The 15613-nt window shown below is 37.6% G+C and overlaps 3 protein-coding genes across 4 annotated transcripts; all 3 read left to right on the forward strand.

The window, feature by feature from the left end:
- Positions 1-299: 299 nt before the first annotated feature.
- Positions 300-7462, forward strand: EMB1030 (Alanyl-tRNA synthetase, class IIc). 2 transcript variants are annotated; one of them, XM_020696392.2, is made up of 13 exons: positions 300-635; positions 1231-1371; positions 1466-1674; positions 2366-2544; positions 2953-3031; positions 3354-3488; positions 3620-3769; positions 3858-3968; positions 4073-4990; positions 5165-5437; positions 5724-5933; positions 6230-6387; positions 6856-7462. In XM_020696392.2, the coding sequence occupies exons 1-13, from the start codon at positions 536-538 to the stop codon at positions 7190-7192; spliced, it is 3000 nt and encodes a 999-aa protein (XP_020552051.1). In that variant the 5' UTR covers positions 300-535; the 3' UTR covers positions 7193-7462. The 2 variants fall into 2 exon arrangements, with proteins under 2 accessions (XP_020552051.1, XP_020552052.1); XM_020696393.2 differs by having other exon boundaries at positions 301-635; positions 1261-1371.
- A 443-nt stretch (positions 7463-7905) lies between these two features.
- On the forward strand, positions 7906-9409 carry LOC105169836 (expansin-like A2). The gene is made up of 5 exons (XM_011090376.3): positions 7906-8171; positions 8261-8370; positions 8458-8636; positions 8839-8971; positions 9050-9409. Exons 1-5 carry the CDS (start codon positions 8048-8050, stop codon positions 9305-9307), a joined length of 804 nt encoding a protein of 267 aa, XP_011088678.1. The 5' UTR covers positions 7906-8047; the 3' UTR covers positions 9308-9409.
- Positions 9410-11950: 2541 nt separating this feature from the next.
- Positions 11951-14450, forward strand: LOC105169837 (cytokinin riboside 5'-monophosphate phosphoribohydrolase LOG5). Its single transcript, XM_011090377.3, has 8 exons — positions 11951-12102; positions 12468-12694; positions 12831-12928; positions 13027-13057; positions 13210-13309; positions 13408-13478; positions 13641-13784; positions 13991-14450. The coding sequence occupies exons 1-8, from the start codon at positions 11982-11984 to the stop codon at positions 14126-14128; spliced, it is 930 nt and encodes a 309-aa protein (XP_011088679.3). The 5' UTR covers positions 11951-11981; the 3' UTR covers positions 14129-14450.
- Positions 14451-15613: the final 1163 nt, after the last annotated feature.

Genomic DNA, 15613 nt, shown 5'->3' on the forward strand with positions numbered 1-15613 from the left:
TTCATACCTTCCATTATGCTGTTTGGTTAGAAACATGGAGGTCCTATTGTTTTTTTGGCCCTCAGCTCATACAGCCGCTGAAATAAATAATTGTGCTAGGACTCCCTCAGCAGAATATGAAATTTCTTCTACGTAACTATAATAATTGGGCAGTTAGTTTGCATACGTTGTTTACATATTGATTGACAGAAACACACTGTTTTTCCATGTCGCTGCTGTCAAATTGTAGATAGTTAGACCATGAATGACAAACAAATTGATTGATCAATCCTAAGGGCCTCTGGCAATTTGCATATCCAACTTCCCTGCAATAAAATTAAACCATCACGGTGCACCCCTCAAAATTTCAAGCATAAAGTCCCAGGAAGCCAAACGGGGCCAATCATTAAATCTTACTGATTTCTAATAAGGTTTTAATCATGTGGATATCCCCAAAAAGCTTATCCGTTTCTCGCTCGGTTCCAACTTACATAACGGTCAATTGACAACACTCAAAGAGAACATAAAACAGATTCTCCAAAACACAGCGAGGGAGATGGGAAGCTTCAAGCTGCCCGTCTCTCTGAATAGCAGACATGGCGGCAAATTCGTGCTCCCATTTCCCATTTCAAGAAGCTTCTCGCCCTTTATCACTGGTAATCTCTTCTTTGTTCCGCTAAACTTTACGCATACACACATACTACTTTATACAGCCGTCCCCTGCTTGTTGTATGTGTTTGTATCTCTTTGTTTACAGCTTCGAATGTTTTCTTGGACGAATACTGTCTTTTTTACTTTCTATTTTTTTATTTTCTCGATTCAATTTTACTTTGAGGCAGTTTGGGCAAGTTGAGATTTCGGAGATTTTTCTGGCTTTCATTTCTTTAAGATTTTATATCAGTTTCTTAAGGGTCAAGTTCGTGTGGGCTTATAGAGTTATTATTAGAAGCAAGTATCGTGTGGAAACGAGCAACTTTTTCTTTTACTCGTGTTTAATCTACTCTTTGTGGCTCGGCAGGAAGATGTGAATTCTTTTTTCCTTTAGCATTCATTTATCAGTGACTTTGTTCTGCTTGAATGAGGAAGTAGAGCTGAAAATTTGGAGTAACAATGGCCTAGTTTTTCCCGCGTAATTCATTAAATTTTTATAGATGGGCTCCAAGCAAATTTTTTCTTGCAACATTTTCTCCATATCAAGGCAACGTCTGATTGTCCTATTTTAGAGGTGCTGAGTTTTTTTTTCCTGTGTAGGATGTGATAATTCTTGTGATCCAAACACAGGTACTAGAGACCATAGAGGCTTTATCATTCAGACTCTAGCTTTAGTGGGTCCTCGTAGGTTGAGCTATAGGGGTTCCCATGCAAAAAGATCTCAACATTTTACTGCAAGAGGTAAGTATCTCCATCATAAATCCAAAGGGGAAAACTCATACTTCTTTTTTCGACTTTGGAAGACCACATAATGTGAATATAATTTTCTGTCCAGCTTCAGCACAACCTTTGACTGAGGAGCTTGTTGAAGATAAAAACTCGGATCTTTCCACAAGTGGTGATTCTATCCGCAGAAGATTTCTTGAATTTTATGCCGCAAGAGGTCACAAAGTTCTTCCAAGTGCTTCTCTTGTCCCAGAGGATCCAACAGTTCTGTTAACTATTGCTGGAATGCTTCAATTCAAGCCTATATTCCTTGGGAAGGTTCTATATGCGCTTTCTCAGCTTTTTTACTTAAGGTCCACTAGCATTGCATGAGAGAAAGCAGGACTTAGTTGCATATAACAGAAAAATAAAGAGAGACTTCTTAAAAGCCATGTTTTCTGAAACTTATTTTTGTCAATGTAGTTCTGAAACAGATTGAAACCACTAGCTCTGCCCTATTGATGGATGGTCATTCAAACGAATCAAGCTCCACTGACCTTGATAATTATGCAGAGTGTCTGCGTGTGTGAACGTGCATCTATATTATGTGTGGTTGTGTCTTTGTTATTCAACTTTGGGTGGGTAGAAAATCTGCATTGGAGTCTCAGACCTCAACTTTCTAGCAAACATATAAAACTCCACTTCTGCATATCAATATCTCGAGGACATGCCTTTAGGACCATATTAGCATTTTCTGCACCTATTGAGAATGAAAAGGACTCCTATCTCAGATAGACTCTGGTGTCAAAAGAGGATATGTACTAATAGTTGATGCCCTTTATGATGTTATCTGGAATTTCTCTAAAGTGGGAAAATTTAGCATCATACACCATCATGCTAGGGGAAGAGTTTTCAGTTTGATGACTCACCTGTGGCTATCACTCGTTGTTAGGTTTTAGACGTTCTCAGATAATGTTATTAATATGCCAGTCTTGTTATAGATTTATCTTTGTCATTTAAATTTTCTCAGGTGCCTAGGGAAGTGCCCCGTGCAGCAACTTCTCAGAGATGCATACGCACAAATGATGTGGAGAATGTAGGTCGAACATCCCGGCACCAGACATTCTTTGAGATGCTTGGAAATTTTAGTTTTGGAGATTACTTCAAACAAGATGCTATAAAATGGGCCTGGGAGCTTGCAACAGTAGAGTATGTAATTCTGATGAGTTTCCATTTAAAATTATAATTTGAAAAATTCCCCTGTTGATTCCAGACACGATGCAGCTAAAGACAGTACTTTGGCCTAAGAAGTCTTTGTATTAGCCTCTTTTCAATAAAGTCCTTCTTGTGTGCCGCTGTTGTTATCTTGTGCCTGATTGAAATGAAGACGTGTTCTCTTGCATTTTAGAATGTATTTTGGTCACTGAGGAAATGCAATATGCCGTTGGTATTGATTCATATATGTCTCTTCTTTCATCATTCCTTTATAAAAGCTTACTTTTTCACCGAGTTCTGTTTGATTGATTGTAAATTTTTAGTTATTAATTGACTAGGAGATATCAGTTAATTTTTGGCATATCCATCTGTTCATGCTTGTGTAATTATTATTGTTTATAGGTTTGGACTACCAGCTGACAGATTATGGATTAGTGTGTATGACGATGATGATGAAACTTTTTCAATATGGCATAATGAGGTAAGGTGAAATTTACTTCTTTTACCATGCTTCCATTATGTATATCCGTTTTTATGATTCAAATGCACATTAAATAAAATCTATGACTCCCTTCCACGATAACATTCAAGAATAGTTAGCAGTTGCCCCCCTCTCTCTTTCATGCTTCTGAGGAATCTATTTATTGGTTGCCAAATTATGTCCATATCTAATTGTACGCTGTTTCTTGATCATACTGAATTATTGGCTTGTTAGAAGCCATATAAGTTTATGTTGCTGTTACTTTCCGGACACACAATAGAATGATGTGCAATTATTTTTCACTTCACTTTTCTTCTCGCAGCTAGGTGTTCCTGCACATCGCATAAAGAGACTTGGTGAGGAGGATAACTTTTGGACTAGTGGAGTCACTGGTCCCTGTGGCCCTTGCTCTGAGATTTATTATGATTTCCATCCTGAGAAGGGATATTCAGATGTCGTAAGCATCTCCAGGAGATATTCTAATTTTCTCTATTGGTCAAACTGCAATTCTTGTGTTTTCTAGGATATATCCTAAACCTTTTTACATCTCTTATTTATTAATTTGATACCATGTCTAATGAATAACAGGATCTTGGAGATGATGCTAGATTTATAGAGTTCTACAACCTCGTTTTTATGCAATACAATAGAAATGAGGATGGATCACTTGAGCCCTTAAAACAGAAGAATATTGATACTGGCCTAGGCTTGGAGCGCATGGCTCGCATTCTTCAACAGGCAAGTTTTGCTGCAAAATAAGAACACCAATGATTTCACTTACAATGGTCCATTCACATGCTAAACTGTCAATATTTGCTTTTCGCAGGTTCCAAACAATTATGAAACTGACTTGATTTTCCCTATCATAGAGAAGGCCTCAAATTTGGCAAAAGTTTCATATCAACTAGCAGATGAGTCTACAAAAACAAACCTCAAAGTATGTTAATGGTGAAGTTGCGATATATGTCAATCTTTCTTTCAGACAAACTGATTAAATTTTCTAATTTTTGAATTATTTCACAAAAATCTCACCATATTCAGATAATTGGAGATCACATGCGTGCAATAGTTTATCTTATATCAGATGGAGTTTTTCCATCAAATATTGGGAGGGGCTATGTGGTTCGACGTCTCATTAGAAGGGCTGTTCGAACTGGCCGGCTACTTGGTATAAAGGGGGATGGCATAGGAAACTCTGAAGGAGCATTTTTACCAATACTCGCAGAAGACGTTATTAAATTAAGCACCAACATAGATCCGGATGTAAAAACAAGAGGCTCCCGTATCCTTGATGAATTAAAAAGGGAGGAACTTCGCTTTGTGTTGACACTTGAGAGAGGAGAAAAGCTTCTGGAGCAAATGTTAATTGATGCATTGTCCAATGCTCAGGAGAATGGAACTGTACCTTGTTTATCTGGCAAGGACGCTTTTCTTCTGTATGATACGTATGGATTTCCCGTAGAGATAACAAAGGAGGTTGCTGATGAACGTGGGGTTGGTATAGACATGGATAGTTTTGATATAGAGATGGAGAACCAAAGACGTCAGTCTCAGGCTGCTCATAATACAGTCAAACTCTCAGTTGAAAATGGAGCTGAGCTAACAGAAAATATTCCAGATACTGAATTTCTTGGTTACAGCACCCTTTCAACTAAAGCAGTGGTTGAGGGTCTCTTAGTAAATGGTAAGCCTGTAAGACAGGTTTCTGAAGGAAATGAAGTTGAAGTGTTACTAGACAGGACGCCATTTTATGCAGAATCAGGGGGTCAAATTGGGGACCATGGCTTTCTATATGTTACTGAGTCTGGAAATCATAAGGAAGCAGTTGTAGAGGTCAAAGATGTCCAAAAATCCCTGGGTAACATTTTTGTTCACAAAGGAACAGTCAAAGAAGGTGTTATAGACGTTGGCAGAGAAGTGGAAGCTGCTGTAGATGCAAACCTGAGGCAACGGGCAAAGGTGTGAGTCTTTATACTCATCTTTGTGTCCATTTCCAAAAGAAATCATGCCCCTGAAACGGGTCCACGAGTTACTTACGCCAAGCATAATGTGAATTATGCTCTTCACAACTTTGTTATATGTGCACCTTTCATGTAATCTTAGAGCATTTCCTTTTATATGCTTCCTTTTCAGGTCCATCATACTGCTACACATCTGCTCCAAGCAGCACTTAAGAAAGTAATAGGCCAGGAAACATCTCAGGCTGGTTCTTTGGTGGCTTTTGATCGCCTCAGGTTTGACTTCAATTTTAATAGATCTCTTCGTGAAAATGAGCTTGTGGAAATTGAACGCCTGATTAATCAATGGATTGGAGATGCAACACTCCTTGAGACGAAAGTGATGCCCCTGACTGATGCAAAGAAAGCTGGAGCTATTGCAATGTTTGGTGAAAAATATGGCGAGCAGGTTTGCTCTTGTTCAATATTTTCCCCTTCTCAGTACTAACTGTAAGATGACTCCTTCTCCTTTTCTGACTCTCTGTTTGCATCCGATGCATTTCTATATAGATATCAATTGAAAACTCCGGTTCTTGTGTGTTTTTCCTTACCCATGGCTTGCTCAGATTTGGGGCCTGTATGTCACAATTCAAAGATCTTTCACTTTTTGATATCCATGTCAACAAACTGGAGAGATAAAGGCCATGTACTGAATTTATCATGTTCATGTGATATATTTTTCTACAACTGCATAGGTACGTGTTGTGGAGGTTCCCGGTGTATCCATGGAACTCTGTGGTGGTACCCATGTAAGCAATACTTCTGAGATACGTGGCTTCAAAATAATTTCTGAACAAGGAATTGCATCTGGGATAAGACGCATTGAAGCTGTTGCTGGTGAAGCTTTTATCGAGTATGTCATCACCAGAGATAACCACTTGAAGCAGCTGTGCTCCTCTCTCAAGGTATGCTATTTGTGGAAACTTCCTCTCATACATAACCTTTTTCCCCAGCATCTTTTTCCATGGGAATAAATTCACCGTGTTTATCTCATTTTGCAAAATTATCCTTTTTTGTCCAGTTTATCCGTAATAACCTTCTTCAGGAAGCTATAAAGTCTAGGTTGTCTGTGTACTATTACATAGGATTTTGCTGAAATTCTAAACTTGGAGTTGACACCAAATCCGTTTGATTGATTATTATCATCTTCCTGTCCTTCCATTTTCATGTGTTATATTACTAAAAATTGTTGTTTTTGAAGGTGAATGCTGAAGATGTTACAACTAGAGTAAATAATCTTTTGAAAGATCTACGAGAAGCAAGGAGTGAAGTTTCAGCTGCACGTGCGAAAGCAGCAATTTACAAAGCATCAACCATTATCAGCAAGGCATTTACTGTGGGATCTTCGTCAAAGATAAGGTAAATGTTTGTTCGATAGTAATGATGCTAATATATTCTCTACTTGCATTTTGGCATCAACTGCAAGACTTCTTATCTTCAAACATGAAACCAGTCTTGCATCATATTTCAAAGAAAAAACGTGGGGAAGTTCCGCAATTTGTTGCGTATTTGTCTTCCACAACACAAGGAAAAAACATGGGGCAGTTTTCCTATATTTTAATTTTGGGCAACTCGAGTTTTGTATGTTTTCTGGTGAAGTGTTGTCTATGAGTCTTTTTTCAGTTCCAACAAAGATTTACTGAGCAAGTACTTGGGGTGCTGGTATTAGTCCCAAATAAAACAGAACAAACCTTGAGAGAAGACAACGGCACAACGTAATCTTTTATCTGTTTGCTAAATCATGATGGATTAATGATAAAGCCTCAAAATAGCATTCCAGGCCCAGTTAACCATCATATTAACTCGGAACAAAATTGTCTGGACCAGGGTGGTAGTTGAGAGCATGGATGATATAGATGGCGATGCATTAAAGAGTGCTGCTGAGTATCTAGTAGATACTTTACAGGATCCAGCAGCTGTGGTTTTGGGTTCATGCCCGGATGATAAAAGAGTATGTTTAATTGCTGCATTTACTCCGGGAGTAGTTAACCTCGGGATCCAAGCAGGGAAATTCATAGGGCCGATAGCCAAGCTATGCGGTGGAAAAGGGGGTGGGCGGCCTAACTTGGCCCAAGCGGGCGGAAGTGAACCTGAGAAGTTGGTGGTTGCACTTGAAAAAGCTCGTGATGAGCTTATGTCACTTGTTTCTGAAAAGGCTGGTTGAAAATATTATCATAATGAAACAAAGCATTAGCATGTAATTCACAGGCAGGCAGCGTGGAGTTGTAGTAGAATATGAATATTTTGCATTCAAGTTGCAAATGCCGTTTCCTTGTTCCATTTTTGAGTTTGAACTCGCTGTTGTAGATTATGAATGATATAGGGGGTTGGGAGTGGTTGTATATAGAAATAGATTGATCCATCAAAATCCCAATTTCTCTGTATATTGCTGACAGTAATCGTTTTCATAAATCGAATTAATGTGATGTAATAATGAGTAGTGGGTTGTTGTAGGATATCCCATATTGTAAGGAATTTGATTGTGATGAGTTAGTTAACTGAAGGGGGGAAAAGAAGGCCAAAAGGCAAATAATAGCAGAAGAAAAGGATATCTGAGTTGAGAGGGCAACTGAATTTGTTAAGAAATCGAGAATAGCATTGCGTGTACCAATTTGTTAAGAACTCAAAAACCACACCACCTCAGGAAAGTGGATGGATCCACATGAAAATCAGTATAAAAACAGACCATTTTGTTTAAAAAAGTCGGTGTGTCCAAACCCACTAACACTGCCAACCCAATTAAAAATATACACTTTTTAATTTTTTGAAAGGATGATAATGTGAAAGGCGCGTTAAGGGCAAGTGCTTGTCTCTTTCCTTCTCATCTCATCGCATCACAAGATTTCAAATATAAGATTCAGCACACAATATTTATTTATATAATATATTACAGCAACATATGAGTTAGGATTTACCTGTTTCTCTTCTCCACCCCTTACGCCTTCCCCCTCACACTATATATATCTCTACTCTGCTCATGATACCCATCACCCCCAGAGAGAAACTAATTACATAGAAGATGACAGGTGGTGCTATGCTGTTGATTATATCTCTCCTCCTGGTTGCCTCCTCTGCAATCGCGTGCGATCGCTGCGTCCACCAATCAAAAGTTGCTTTCTTTTCCAAAGCTGAAGCCCTTGTGTGTAAGATTTATTAATGATTCAATATTCAACATTAATTTCATCCATATTTGTGTTTGAATTGAAAAAAATACAAGTAACTAATAATGCAGCGGGAGCTTGTGGGTATGGTTCTCTGGCAATAGGATTCAACGGGGGTCGCATTGCAGCCGCCGCACCCTCCATTTACAAAGAAGGAGCTGGTTGCGGCGCATGTTTTCAGGTATGTATCTCATCCTTAATTGAATGGATCTACCTTTTAATATATATATATATACATGATGAGATGATAATGATGTTGAATATGTAGATGAGATGCAAGAATGAAGATATTTGCAGTAAAGAAGGGACTAGGATAATAGTGAGTGATCGGAATGAAGATAACGGGACTGACTTTGTATTGAGCAGCAGAGGTTTCATGGGGATGGCGAAGAAGGGAATGGGTCAGGACATATTGAAACTTGGGGTGGTTGATGTTGAATACAAGAGGTTAGCACCACTTACACATATACCACATACACTAAATAAATATTATTATTATTGAAGAAAGAGATAAATCTGAAATATTAATTATGAGATTATGATATTTGGAAAAGGAGAAGTAGACCCACCACAAAGTATAGGAAATACTTTATGGTATTGGCCATCTCTCTCTGTAATTGGATTCCAACTTATATGATATGAATTACAGGATACCATGTGATTACAAGGACAAGAATCTGGCACTTGGTGTGGAAGAATCAAGCCACAACCCTAATTATTTAGCCGTTAAGTTCTTATATCAAGGTGGTCAAACAGAAATTGTCGCAGTCGACGTGGCTCAGGTGTGTATTCATTGTAACTATAAAAACAATTAGAAAAATATTTATATATAAGGTTATTTTTTTGATGCGTACGTGTAGGTTGGATCATCAAATTGGAAGATGATGAGTAGAAAGTACGGTGCTGTATGGGACACAAGTAGGGTGCCGAGTGGGGGTTTGCAGTTCCGTTTTGTAGTGACTTCAGGGTTCGATGGGAAATGGTATTGGGCCAAAAACGTGCTGCCTGCGGATTGGAAAAACGGTGTGATTTATGATTCGGGCCTCCAAATCACTGATATTGCTCAAGAAGGCTGCTCTCCTTGTGACCTGCAACAACCCACTTACAAACATCATTAATTATACTACTACTACTTGTACTTCACTACACAACATCATCATCATCATCCTTAATAATCCCATTTGTTGGTGGTTGTAAATAAAATAGCAGTTTTACTACTAGTGTTATATATTTCTACAAATAGAGTAGATTAGAATGGGGCTTCTCATTTATATCCCATATATAATATTCCAAAAATAAAATTGCCGTTCGGATTCTCAATAGCAAGTATGGAGCTTTTGGGGACAGGAGCAAGAGGCACCCAATGGGCCACCGCAAACGCTATTGCCCCAAACTCTAACCACTCATCTACTCTTTCTCAACTTGGAAACATTCAACTTAACCAAATATCTTGTTTAACTTCATACCACCTTTCTTTAATTTACAATTTTTCAAAATACTAATAATAAATGCATACTTGTTTTATGTTGTTCTTTGTTATACAAGTGCTGGGACAATTAAAACTTTTTCAGTCCCACAATTAACAAAATAGGTTTCATAAAATTAAAAAATATGGTATTTTTTTGTTCTAAAGACAACAATCACCGAATTAGGCACGTATCTGCCTAATTAAGAAAATGAGATTGCACTTCTTGTCCTATATATAGGACCATAAAATATGGGCTATTGCAAGTTTAGTCCCACATGAAGAGGTTAACAAAGCATGTCTTGTAAAATTGAAAAACACTTCCAAAAACAGATGACCCTTTTTTTTGTTTTAAGAAAATCACTTACGCATTTGGTCAAACTAGATATTCTTGGTTGGAAAAATAATCGTGGTGCATGGAGGGAAAGTTTTGGTTCTTCTCATCCCATGTAAATTTGTAATAGCTTTAAAAAAATATTTTTTTTTTTTTAAAAAGCTGACAAAACAGAAATAATAATAGAGCTGAAGTTGAAAGTGGATGGACTCAACTTGCAGGCCTAAAAGATAGGTGAATGGCATTAGCTTAGTTTTGGAGATTGGTATTTATTGATTAAAGCAGGAGCAAATTGAAGGATGAGTTCCCGATGGGGCAAGATGAGAAAGAAACGGCCGCCGCCGCTACAAAAATAAAAGCGCCGCCCTAGGATCCATTACATGAATACCACCCTCCTCCATCTCTTTCAATACAATATATCTCTATCTCTTGCCAAACCGGAAATTCCCAAATCAAATTTATGATTGTCTGTCTGTTTGTCTTGTCTGTCTGCCTGTCCTCCCCCCCAAAGAAGAAAGAAGAAAGAAAAAAGTAAATGTGCAAATACTCAAAACAATTATCATTTTTCTTTCACCACTGACGCATGGGATATTGGGACTCAATAATAATTTCTTCTGTTCTATTTTCCAAAATTGTACCCAAAACATATAAGTGGTCGGGTAGAGGCAGCCCACTCTCCCTCACACACTCATCAATCATGGATATACAAAAATCGACGGAGAAGATCTTACCCTACTACTCCCTACCTACCTACTCCTACTACTACTATCACTAACCAAACCTAAGTGCGGGAGACCACCCCCTACTCGGATGAAGGGATATATATTAATATATAATTAGGCATGAGGCATTGGTTGGGGTGGGGGAGGACTGCATACTGCATATATATCATCATACTTGGTTTCTGGAAATGGATAAAATGGTAACCCAAGACAGAAAGGCTTATCAGTCAATTGCTGCAACCAGCTGCACCAAATTTAATATTTATTTAAGATTTATGACTCCATTATTATAATAATTTAATTATGATGTTTAATAAGTATTTGAGCGTTATATTTTATATATTTATGTGGCCTATTTATTATTGAATTTATTATAATATTATGAGTTTTAATTAAGTTACTTAATATTTTATAACGGTCAAATTTTTACAACTAGTTAAAGGATCATTAACTTTCTTCATTCGACACATTGATAGAGATATTCCTTATATAGCATATGAGTTTGACAAACATATTTATACTCCCACAAGTATTCTTAGAGCTTTAGCAATGTGATTGTGGACTAATTCCTAATTTTTTTATGGTTGTGCACTGGGATGAACACTGCTGAGAGCTAATAAAATTTTATCATGGTGGTTAAAATCTGCACAAATAGAGAGAATCATAATTTTAGGTGAGGGTCAAATGTTTTCCATGCCTAATAAATAAGTGGAAATGATTGGGGTTGCAGTTTTGCATTAAAAGCCTTAGGGAGGAGTGTAAGAATGTATGAGCTTAGTTCATAATCCAACACTACCACTCTCTACTCATCGATTTGACTCCTGATTTTATGTATTTGTTACATCCCCTCTCCCTCCTTTCACTCCTCTTCCATCCTTCTCTTACATAAACATAATTGGTAGTTGGATAATTTACTGATTGATTAATAATAATGGGTTATAATGATTTTCAAATAAAGATGGATACATATATAGAATTAAATCTGTGAAGAATATGGAAAATCTTCAAAAATTAAAAGCTGCATCATTTTATTTTACCTAAAGTGAAAATATTAAAGCTCAAATTAATTAAAAATTAAGGTAATAATGGAATTAATGTTTATTTTTTCTAAGGTTTCCTTAATTGTTGTATTTACTTAATAGGAAAGTGGTGTTTATTAGCTGGAGAGCGAGATTTGCAGGTCATATACACCCATTTTGTATTCAATTCAATTTAATGGTAATGCATTTTGTTTTTCATAATTTTGAATAGTGATGTGATTCCTAAACCATATGAATGAAATATATAAAGAGGGGCACAGCTCTCTCTCAGTATCTTTTGATAAGAAGATGAGGGTGGGGGTTAGAGCTGAATATACAACTATACTCTTGTTTCTTCTTCTATTGCTTCTTTGTAAGTCTTTTTCTATTTCTCTCTTAATTTACACAACTATACTGCACCTGGATTTGTAATCAATATATAATCATATTCAAACCCACTACTCCATCTCTATGTTAGTTAACACCACTTAACATCTACTATAGAGAATATATATATATATATATATATATATATGATTGGCGTGGGACGTGTAGGGTGGGGGTTGAAAGCGCAAAGCCCAACTCCCTCATCACCCTAAGAGAAAAGAAAAGCAGTCATTCTTTATTATCCTTTTTGTCCGCATTTAATCATCTCAAAGATGGCCTTTTTTTCAATTTAGATTTATATTTTAGTTTTATTATTGACATGATGCATTTGTGGTCGTATCCTTGTTATAGCTGCAGGTATATGGTTGAGTTTCCCAAGTGCAATTCCTTCACTTCCGCACTATCCTTCTCCTTCTCCTTCTTCTCCTGCAAACACGATACACGATACAGTTAGAGAGACAATGATGGATGAAAAACTTGTGAAATCAAGATTCAAGAGGGTCTGCGTCTTCTGTGGCAGTAGTTCTGGCAAGAGGGCCTCTTACAAAGAAGCTGCGCTCGACCTAGGCCGGGAGTTGGTAACACTACTACTCCCTTTCTTCTACTCATTTTCACATTTCCCCACTCACTACATCTATTTGTTTCCGGATATTGATTACGTGATCGTCAATGTCACTATTCTTTTTATTAGTATTATTATATATTTGCATGAAGGTTGCAAAAAGGTTGGATCTTGTGTATGGTGGGGGGAGCATTGGGTTGATGGGTTCAGTGGCTCAAGCTGTTCATGCCGGTGGCGGACATGTTCTTGGGTAATTCTGTTTCTATTTAACCGATTCAACATATCTTTAACTATTTGTATTGCTTGTTTCTTTAACCAAAACCTTGTGTCGGACCTTTTACATCACAGGATCATACCAAGAGCTTTGGTTGGAAAAGAGGTGGGTTCCCTAATTAATCAATTAATTTCCTTAAATTACTCTATTCCCACTTTTTCAGCAGTAGGGTCTATTATCACCAAGTTTTCATTTAAGCCGTAAAGTTCATCTAAAGATCGGTTTTTTACCTCTACTATGATTGTGATTCATTGCAGAGGACTGGTGAGCCTGTTGGGGAGGTGAGAATGGTGGGTGGTATGCACCAAAGAAAGGCTGAGATGGCCCGCCATTCTGATTGCTTTATAGCTTTGCCAGGTTTAAGCTCTCCTAACTTGTCAAATATTCCTTCATTCCGGCATGCATATCTGTATATATTAAGGTTTTCAAGAGGCCTTCTTTATGTGGTTTATCAGGTGGTTATGGCACTCTGGAGGAGTTGTTGGAGGTCATCACATGGGCTCAACTGGGCATCCATGACAAGCCTGTAAGAATATGTTTTTCGTGCGGAAACAAACATACCCTCCCATCTTATACCTAAATTATTGGACCACTGAATAACTTTTTAATCTATTTGTTTAGTGTAGACTGTGGACTGTAGAGTGGATTTGAGCATGGCTAATATTGAAATTGTAAATGATTTGATTAGGTTGGGTTACTGAATGTTGACGGCTACTACAACTACCTGCTCACTTTCATTGACAAAGCGGTGGACGATGGGTTCATAAGGCCTTCTCAGCGTCACATCTTTGTGTCTGCCCCAAATGCCAAAGAGCTGGTTCAGAAACTGGAGGTTAGCAGTTAGTTTAGCCTGTGTTATTTGACAACAATCAAATTAATTTTCTTGAGGTTCTTTTTCCAACACTCTCAAGTTTCATCAAAATGGCAAAGACAATATGGGCTGATAAGGGAAAGAATCTCCACAGCTCTGCCTTTCTTCATGTTTGTGTGTGTGGGGGCTGTTGTGAATGATGGAATTTGTTTTGTCTTTGATCATAGGAATACGTGCCTGTGCAAGATGAAGGAGTCGCCAAGTTAAACTGGAGCGTAAAAATTGAACACCCACCTCCTCCACCTACACCAGCATCCAAACAAGTGGGATTCACAGCCTTGAAGAAGGCTGAAATTGCTCTGTGAAGGAAAAAGGAGTAGACTTTGATTCTAGAAATAGTAAAACAGATTTAACAAAAGTGGTAATTAGGCGTCTTTGTTGGAATCTTGGTTGGTACATGCATGCTCTAATTAATCACAGGGCCCACCATAATGGTGATGTGGTGTAAATTCAAGAAGAAGGAAGGGGAAGGGGACATAAGTTATTTTCTTCTTGTATTTTTGGAAGTGAAAAATATGCTTTTGTATGTCCCCTGGCCCCTGGCCTGGGTGTTGGATATGTTGATATTTTGGTAAGAAAGCAAGCAGAAGGAACAAAAGGAATACAACAAATTGTTGGTACGTAGCAGCTTTATTCAGTATATACTCAGCTCAGCCTCATTCAGCATTTCTGCATTTTTTGCCTGACGCCAGCCTTGCTGTTTTTCTTATTTTAAACTAGTGTTTTTGTGGTGGGAGATGAGATGATGGTTTATGGGTTTTGCACCTCACCTTTTGTTTTGTGTTATCTTGTGTTTGTGATTTGCTCTCAACTCTCAAGCAAAGGACAAGACAAGTAGCAGTCTATCACCTTTTTCCCACAACTTGCACAAAAGTAGCAGTCTGACCTCTCATTTCTACCACTGCCCTTCAATTTCTTCTTTCCTTATTCCAAACATATTCAGCTTCCTTCTTGCTACTTTTAGTCTTGTACAATTATTTGTTACACAGTGGGGGTTATGTTTGAGGGAATATGGATATGGATCCATTGGGCATTGCTGCCCCAACAAAATAGGTTGTATGTTGGATCACAATGTGCAAATATGTGTTTTTAAAGATAAATTGGGGTAGGTAGGATATGTTGAAGCGAAGCCCAATCATTTTTGCAGGAAAAAATAAAACACAAAAACCCCTCTGTTGAATCAAAGATATGAGAAAACAAGTTGTGGGGACCTTGAGATGAGTAAGTTTTGGGTTAATATGCGTATTTCATTTTCTCAAGGCGACAACCATAATGAAATTTCAAAGAAAGCTAGTTTGAGATAATGTAATAGATGTGCAAAAATTCTTGTATGAGTTTAGAGTTGGATTTGTCAAAAATTAGAATATATGGGGATTGTGTTTGTGTGTGTCGGGGAGAATGGGTCATGGGTCAAGAAATGCATTGACGTCGACTTTGCAAGTCAAGGTGGGGGCGGGGCTGTTAACTTATGTGGCCTGCGCCTGCCAACCATTCTACTTACCTTTCTCTGCCCAAATCACCCCTCCCCACTCCCCTTTACTAATACCACTAAATTACAATTTACAATGATCAATGGGAGGTGGCAACGACGCGGTTGTGGTTGTGCCCCCTCTGCCCCAATAAGTCTCTCTTATATAGTTTAGTTTTCAATATAAATACATTATTGGAGTGTTTGCTATTACAATTAAATATTTTGTCATTATTTTATTGAAAATATGTTAGAAATGATGCTTTTATTTATACTCTCTACTTTTGAATTAAGTTTATTTAAATAAAAAAATTATAAATAA

This window comes from Sesamum indicum, linkage group LG8 (assembly GCF_026168435.1).
Source record: "Sesamum indicum cultivar Baizhima isolate 11 linkage group LG8, ASM2616843v1, whole genome shotgun sequence".
NCBI lineage: Eukaryota > Viridiplantae > Streptophyta > Magnoliopsida > Lamiales > Pedaliaceae > Sesamum > Sesamum indicum.

Bases quoted from the DNA above. Each gene is read 5' to 3' on its own strand.
- EMB1030 (XM_020696392.2), top strand. From the start codon at position 536: ATGGGAAGCTTCAAGCTGCCCGTCTCTCTGAATAGCAGACATGGCGGC. The intron at 3,032-3,353 runs GTAAGGTGAAAT...TTCTTCTCGCAG, and splicing joins TTTCAATATGGCATAATGAG to CTAGGTGTTCCTGCACATCG. The intron at 5,934-6,229 runs GTATGCTATTTG...TTGTTTTTGAAG, and splicing joins AGCTGTGCTCCTCTCTCAAG to GTGAATGCTGAAGATGTTAC.
- LOC105169836 (XM_011090376.3), top strand. From the start codon at position 8,048: ATGACAGGTGGTGCTATGCTGTTGATTATATCTCTCCTCCTGGTTGCC. The intron at 8,172-8,260 runs GTAAGATTTATT...CTAATAATGCAG, and splicing joins CAAAGCTGAAGCCCTTGTGT to CGGGAGCTTGTGGGTATGGT. The intron at 8,371-8,457 runs GTATGTATCTCA...TTGAATATGTAG, and splicing joins GTTGCGGCGCATGTTTTCAG to ATGAGATGCAAGAATGAAGA.
- LOC105169837 (XM_011090377.3), top strand. From the start codon at position 11,982: ATGAATGAAATATATAAAGAGGGGCACAGCTCTCTCTCAGTATCTTTT. The intron at 13,310-13,407 runs GTTTAAGCTCTC...GTGGTTTATCAG, and splicing joins TTGCTTTATAGCTTTGCCAG to GTGGTTATGGCACTCTGGAG. The intron at 13,785-13,990 runs GTTAGCAGTTAG...CTTTGATCATAG, and splicing joins AGCTGGTTCAGAAACTGGAG to GAATACGTGCCTGTGCAAGA.